Source organism: Poecilia reticulata, unplaced genomic scaffold, assembly GCF_000633615.1.
Source record: "Poecilia reticulata strain Guanapo unplaced genomic scaffold, Guppy_female_1.0+MT scaffold_273, whole genome shotgun sequence".
NCBI lineage: Eukaryota > Metazoa > Chordata > Actinopteri > Cyprinodontiformes > Poeciliidae > Poecilia > Poecilia reticulata.
The window spans coordinates 172,981-180,272 of NW_007615053.1; the positions used below are offsets into that span (position 1 = coordinate 172,981).

The following is a 7,292-nucleotide window of genomic DNA, read 5'->3' on the forward strand; positions in this document are numbered from 1 at the left end:
CAGAACTAGTAAGTCTTTGCTGCAGATCTTATCCGTTCCCAAACCCGTGTGAGGTCCAATCTGAACAGCAGAACCAGAACCAGCTGCAGATCCGAATCAGCTGATCCTGCAGCCAGCTAACAGAACCGGGTCGGTGATTACAGGTCCAGATGTTCTGAASTTCTACAGGAAGGTCCAGACTTACSTGCCAGAGCGGCGCTCAGCAGCAGGAGCAAACACAGCGGTCCAGAACCCATTCTGGGCCCAATAACCGGGTTCTGCTGTGGGGTTGATCACTCAGGTTCTGCAACCGGGCCAAACAGAYGAGTTCTGCTGGTGTACCTGGAGCGTCCAGCATCGACTGCGGCGGCTCTGGTCCGATCGGATCTTTTATCTGCTGCGGTATCAGCCGGGTCGAAGTTCAGACCGTGACCCGGTCAGCTGGTTCTGATTCCAGTTCCCTGCAGCTCCTCCTGAAATTCTCTTCTGTGTTTTCCTGGACCTAGTTCTGGTTCTGGTCCAGTGGTCCAATTCAAGGTCTTCCCGGAATCCAGCAGGACGGATCCGCTGGACCTCAGAACCAGAAYCAGGGCGATTTAGAATGGGTCCAGAAGTATTCACACCCTGCTAAGGTTCAGGAGGTCCCAGAACCACCGGTTTTGAAACACTGACCATTTTCTCACCAACCAGAACCAGAACCAGAACCAGAACCAGAACGTTCTCCTAACTGCTCAGTTCTTCTCAGGTTCTCCAGGTCTGTAGCAGTTCTGTTTGGCTCCACCAGGCGGCGCTTTTCACTAAGAACCAGGCTTTTCTGTGAACCCGAAGCTGAAATCATTTTTATAGGAAATAATTTTCAGAGATCTGACCTTGAGACGGACTCGACTGTTTTCGAGAGYAGTTTTATTTTGAAGGCCGACCGACAGTGACAGTATTAAAGAGTAAATTAAGTAAATAATTCAGTTTTAGTATTTTATCTTAGTTGTTTTCGTCCCGGTAACTTCTTGTCAATACTTCAGTCCATTAGGTGGCGGTAGCGCTCCTGTRTGGCTGGTTCGCCAACCCCCATAAAACACGAGAAGAAGAAGGACGCGGAACTTGATTCTGAAGGTAAAAGAGGGAAAACGGCGGTGATCCAGAAAATAACCTGATTTTTAACCGTTTCAACATGTTTACTCTAAAATGTGGCTTCCGGTTCCGGACGATTCTTCTTCCTAATAAATCAGATTATTTGAAATATGATCCCAACAGACAGAAGGAGCTGCTGGAGAGTTTTTATTTCCTGTTTGGTCCTGATTTAAAGGTTATTTTGGACCAGGAGCCTCAAAGCTCGAGGAAAAYATTCAAACCCTGTCAGCTGGGTTTCGGTCCGAGTCCAGCCTCAGGTCTGCAGACCGAACCGAGTCTCCTTCGCCTGGTCATTTAATAACTRTCCCAAATATAGAGCAGTTGTTTTTCAATCATTTAACAATTAATTTGGCACACAAATCTGCTATAAGCTGATTTATACTATTCTAAAAATTGATCAAATGTATAAAAGTTTAAATAATAGAATATGCCTTTAATCTCGGTCCCACATGTTCAGATTTAAGGAATAATTGAGGAGGATGTTAACTTTAACCATGGCTGGCCGGTCGTCCAACGGACTCGTCAGAGTCCAGATCCAGGGATACATGGTGGTGGCAGCATCATGCTGTGGGAGGACAGATGGAGATAAATCCAGGACTAAAACCTGTTAGGCTGCAAAAGACCTGAGACTGGATTAGACTGGACGTTCTGAGCATGCTCATAACGGAGAGGTTGTGTCTCCATGGCAACTGTCCTGGAGATGGACATGATCTCTGGTTTCCATGTCTCCTGCAGGTGAGACATGCTGTCTGCCCTGAGGACAGGCTGCCGGCGGACCTGGAGGAGTCTCAGGAGACACTCGTCCTCGTCTCAAGGTGACGACCCCGATGACCTTGGGAACCTGGAGCTTCCTMTGCAGGGTTAGGGTTCTGGTCTGGAGACACAGAATGGCTCTGAAATGGATCAGAACCAGAACCAGATCCTGGAACTACAAGGTGAAACGAGCTGAAAGTTTTGGASGAAGAGCTGAGACTGGAAACGTCGTAGATCAGAGCAGAGCTGCAGCTGCTGGCTGAGCGAACCAGAACCTCTCCTGGTTCTGGATGGATGTTCAGACCAATGTGCGGTTGGATGAAGTGTTGGGTGGCGGTGCAGGTCCTGTCAGGACGGCGCCCCCTGTCTGTTAATGTTTGCAGGGCTTTGCCGCTCATTAACGGAGCACTTCCTGCTCTCCGGTTCTTCAGCTGTCAGGCTCCAGGAATCACTGCAGATTATAAWCCGTATCTGAATATGCATCAGATCCAGAATGTAAGCCGTCTCGGTCCAGCAGAACTCAGGCTGTTAATCAGACAGAACCATCCCAAAATAAGAACCACGACTGGCCTGGCTCACGGTAAGATGGGTTTATGACCTGCAGCGCTCGGACTTTACTCCTGCAGTACCTGGGATCAGATTCAGGGAGTAAATGTGTTACATGAACGAAGCCTGAAAACTAGAGCTAGATCAGGGTAACCAGAACCGCTCCGGTATACATCTAGAAAATAATCGGGTCGTCTGTCTCTGACGTTCTCAGGACCGTCTGTGTCTGCAGTGTATTGGATTCTTCAGGGTTCATGAACAGCTGAGTATCATCAACATGCTGTCTGATGATTTTAGCAGCCAGAGCTCTGAGGAACACCATCAGTAAACTGGAGGGTGAAGATTTGTGGAGCCTGTGGACCCCGGCCTGACCCGGCCCGGCGGACCAGAACCAAAGAGGCTGCAGCGTWAACCATAGWGATCAGATCCGTTCAGCATCTTTCTGACCGCAGTGTGTCCTCATCAGGATACCAGCAGGCCAACGTCGTGGTYCTGCCGCGCCGCCTGGCTGACGACTTCGAGGACTTCTGTCACAGTAACCCCGCCCCCCTTCCTCTGCTGTACCGCAGCCAATCAGGAGAGACTTCCTGTGAGCCTCTGGCTAAACATGCTGACATCAGGTTGGTGAGAATGAAAGATCCTCTGCTGCCGCTTTGCATCCAACAGAGGTTCTAGAATCTCCTGGGAGGTTCTGGGCCACAGCGGCACCACCAGAACCCGGTTCCCTCATGGTGTCCTGTCTTCAGGACGGACATCTCCGAGTTCTGCGTCTATGAGGACGGCCGCCTGGTGAAGACCGTCTCCAGCCTGCAGAGCTACAGCGATCTGGCCAGGTGGGTCAGAACCGGGCTAGCCCATCTAGGGAGTCCTGCTGCTAACTGCTGGTTCTGTCTGTCTAGAACCGGGTCTCAGCTGGCGGACATGGTGACCTTCTACCTGGGCTGCAGTTTTGGCTTCGAGGGCCGGCTGGAGGAGGCCGGGGTTCCGATCCGGAACGTGGAGCAGGGCCGGAACGTCAGCATGTTCCGGGTAGGACCAGGATTGTTCCGGACAGCAGCGGTTGTGTTCAGTTCTGAACTCGACCAGAACCTGACCGGAACAGTGTGGTGAAGCCAGACAGAACCACCACTGAGGGTTCTGCAGGTACCGTAGGGTGTCCTTCCTTTGCTGACCCCTAGTGGCGGTGTCTTGCAGACCGCGGTGCCCTGCGTTCCCAAAGGGGAGTTCCGCTGCCCCCTGGTGGTCACCATGCGCCCGGTGCCGGCCGGGCTGCTGGACGCGGCGGTGGAGGTGACCCATCAGAACCCACGGGCTCATGGCGCTCCGGTTCACGTCGGAGACCCAGGTGCTGAGCGGTCCGGACCGGCCGGGACCCAGAACCGCCTGCTGAGGCTCATCRGTGATGCTTTCTCTGCAGCTCTGCTGGGCATTCTGGACCTGACCCGACCGGACTACGGTGACCCGGTGGAGCTCCGACCCGGTGACGTTCCCGTCTTCTGGGCCTGTGGAGTGACGTCTATAGAAGCCATCCTCAGCAGCAGTGAGGGACTGGAACCGACCAGCAGTTATGGTCACTCACATGACCATAACCGCYGTCTGTTTGGACCTTTCAGAACCGCCTCTGGCGTTCAGCCACTCTCCWGGCTGCATGTTCCTGACYGACATCCCGGACGCTCCGTCAGCCGACACCGACCCACAGCTGGCCCCGCTCTGCTTCCTGGTTACCCACAATCCCCTGCTCTACAGCCTGGTCTCCAAGGCCACGGCCGGGAAGATCCGGCAGCTGGAGCGGATCATTGGGGACGACCCGGGTAAATGTCCAGTTCTGATGAGAGGAACCAGAACACAAGACCTTCTGACACCATCTCAGAAGGTTCTGGTCAGGTTCTAAAGGTTCCAGTTCCGGTTCTGCAGGTCAGCGTGGAATCGCCGCTCTGTTTGTCCAGGATGAACTCCTCCGCTGCTGCCTGGCGCTGTCCCACTCCTCCTCTGTTGCCATAGTAACCGGTTTCCCCACACACCACCAACACAGGTAAGACGTTTAGAACGTCCACACTTTGTATGGCCTTGTTGCTGAAAATGTGCTCTAGAAATAAAATGACCTTGACCTGACTTCTGGGTGTACTTACTTCCTAACTGACCTCGGGAATCTTCCTGTTTCCTGACTAGTCCTCCGGATGAGACGGACGGTCCGCCCGGAGCGATTGCCATGGCAACCATGTTGCTGTCTCTGGGGAAACGGGTGACGCTGCTGACGGACCGCAGGGCGGCGGACATGAACCGAGCTCTGGTGGACGAAGCGGTGAGGACAGGTGAGGCTTTGGGCTTAGCGCTCATTGGTTGGTGGGATTTAAAGAGACAGACGCTGATTGGATGTTTCCTCCATTAGGAGTCCTCAAAGCTGCCATCCCATTGGTCATCTTCGAGGATCGCGGCCCTGACTCTGCAATGCACTTCCTGTGTCACCATGGAGACCCCACCAAGCCCAGGTCAGATGACCTGAACACCGTTGGTCCTCACTCAGGTCACTCTAAAGTAGAGCAGGTCCAGGAGCTCCAGGCCACACCGTCACCCTCCACCACCGTGCTTCTCAGTACGGTGTGTTGGGTCCGCAGGCCTCTCCCAAACCTCCTGGTCAAAGAATGATTGGTGACGAAGACCAGCAGTGGGACTCACTAGCTGAGATGCTAGCTGTGCTAACCCTAGGGCACTACTCATGAACATTAGTTTCCCTAAGTACCAAAATAGTACTTAGAAGAAGCTAATGCTAAGGGTCTATGCCAGGCTAGTGTTTAGCAGAAGCTAAAGCTAAGGCTCCATACCAGGTTAGTGTTTAGCAGAAGCTAATGCTAAGGCTCCATACCAGGCTAGTGTTTAGCAGAAGCTACAGCTAAGGCTCCATACCAGGCTAGTGTTTAGCAGAAGCTAATGCTAAGGCTCCATACCAGGCTAGTGTTTAGCAGAAGCTAATGCTAAGGCTCCATACCAGGCTAGTGTTTAGCAGAAGCTAATGCTAAGGCTCCCACCGTGTGTCAAAGCCACAGCATGTTTTACATCATGTTAGTCATTGTGGTTGTGCCGCCTCTGACCAGGTTCGACCACCTGGTGGCGATAGAGCGCAGCGGCCGGGCTCAGGACGGCAACTATTACAACATGAGAGGAGTAAACATCAAACACCTGGTGGATCCGATAGACGACCTGTTCCTCGCCGCTCAGAACATTCCCGGAGTTATGACCACAGGTGAGTCCGGCTCAAGAAGCCCGACACCGTGACGCCGGSCCGGTTCTGCAGTGACCSGTCAGGTGACCCGTGTTCCCACAGGGATCGGAGACGGAGGCAATGAGTTGGGGATGGGCAAGGTGAAGGAGAAGGTGAAGCAGCTGATGCCCAAAGGAGACTTGGTGGCCTGCGACGTGGCTGCCGACTGCGCCGTGACTGCAGGTAGCATCCAACCGTTCATCCAACCGTTCATCCAACCGCTCATTTCATCCATCGATTGTGCAACATTCTGATGGTTCTGGTTCTGACCCGCTGCAGGCGTGTCTAACTGGGCTGGCTACGCCGTGGCCTGTGGGCTCTACCTGCTCCACACCTGTCCTGCTCACCAGCGCTACCTGAGGAGAGGACTGGGACTGCAGCCGGTGACCTCTGACCTGCAGCTGCAGGACTGGAGGAGGAACCTGCCGTCGGTCCAGAAGGTACCGTGAGGTTCTGATGGTACCAGTACCATAAAGCGACGTCCTAACGGTCACTCTGCGCCCACCAGGAGGAGCTTTTCCTGGGAACGCTGGTGCGTTTTGGAATACGAAGTGGGAAAACTGGGAACCTGGCCATGGAGGTGGACGGCTTGACCTTTCACCCCACACACTCCCAGATGATCAGCCGGCTCCTGGAGATCACGCTAGGTTCCCCGGGTCAGAACCGACCCGTCAGCCATGATTAGGTCCTTGCCAGAGCGGCAGCCGGTTGCTATGGTTACCGCTCTGAGAGGCGACGACGGCTCAGGATCGTTTATTATCAACCCTTTAAGATTTATCTGTAATAAAGATGTAAATCATGACTAAATCAGTTCACCAGAACCGGGTCCAGAACTCTCCTTTCAGAGTTCTGGACCCGGTTCTGGGTCCGTCTAAATTCAACAATTTTCACTTTTCAGGAAAATAAATGAAGTTTTTCACCTGAAACCATCAGGCCTCGTCTAAAGCAGCACATTTTACACACATGTAGAAAAATGACATAAATATTCTCACTTCTTCCCTGGAATGAAAATGTGCAGCAGCCACACAAACTAATCTGATCAGCATCAAACCTGAAGATTTTAATATTTTATTGTTTAAACAATGAAACTGAACATTTATCTTCACACAATAACCTGAAAAATAAAGAAAATAAACTCCATGAAGATGAAACTCATTTCATTCTGACTGCAGAGAAAACAGCTGGTCAGCAGATGGACCCACCAGGTTYGGTTCTGATCAGGTCCAKCAGCAGCTGGTCCAGGTGAGCTGCTACCTGAGGAGCTCTGATGGAGGATTGATCMCWGATCAGATGGATCTGATCAGCTTTAGATTCATCCAGACTGATCATCCTGCAGCTCTGAGCAGAACTTAAATCATCTTTATTCTGTAAATGTAACTTCTGCTCATGATTCCTCCTCTTAGAGCAGGTCTCATTCTCGCGGCCCGCGGGCCGATGTCTGGTGGCCCCACCGTGATGTGACGGTATATTAATGTGGCCACAGGGTGAGCGGACCTCTGAAGTCCCGCCCCCCGGTCCTCGTCATGGCTGACATTCGGTGCTAAGCTAAGCTACACTGACTTCATGCACACTATGTTTGTAACAATAGAGCGGCGGATGATGGACCAGTCCGGTACCAGATGGTACC

The 7,292-nt window shown here is 52.5% G+C and overlaps 2 protein-coding genes across 3 annotated transcripts in view; one reads left to right on the top strand and one right to left on the bottom strand.

The window, feature by feature from the left end:
- The window catches only part of apoba (apolipoprotein Ba), a 28,257-nt gene extending 27,342 nt beyond the window's left edge, over positions 1 to 915 (bottom strand). The window contains exon 1 of the mRNA XM_017303436.1: positions 185 to 915. Coding sequence (XP_017158925.1) covers positions 185 to 236 — 52 coding nt within the window. The 5' untranslated portion in view covers positions 237 to 915. The remainder of the gene's footprint in view (positions 1 to 184) is intronic.
- A 93-nt stretch (positions 916 to 1,008) lies between these two features.
- Positions 1,009 to 7,286, top strand: dglucy (D-glutamate cyclase). Of its 2 annotated transcripts, XM_008402949.2 has the most exons (15): positions 1,009 to 1,089; positions 1,843 to 1,922; positions 2,873 to 3,026; positions 3,153 to 3,239; positions 3,306 to 3,435; positions 3,601 to 3,751; positions 3,824 to 3,946; positions 4,020 to 4,217; positions 4,321 to 4,438; positions 4,576 to 4,718; positions 4,796 to 4,895; positions 5,499 to 5,647; positions 5,729 to 5,848; positions 5,945 to 6,105; positions 6,174 to 7,286. In XM_008402949.2, the coding sequence occupies exons 2-15, from the start codon at positions 1,850 to 1,852 to the stop codon at positions 6,348 to 6,350; spliced, it is 1,884 nt and encodes a 627-aa protein (XP_008401171.1). In that variant the 5' UTR covers positions 1,009 to 1,089; positions 1,843 to 1,849; the 3' UTR covers positions 6,351 to 7,286. The 2 variants fall into 2 exon arrangements, with proteins under 2 accessions (XP_008401171.1, XP_008401168.1); XM_008402946.2 differs by having other exon boundaries at positions 3,153 to 3,435.
- The last annotated feature ends 6 nt before the right edge of the window (positions 7,287 to 7,292 follow it).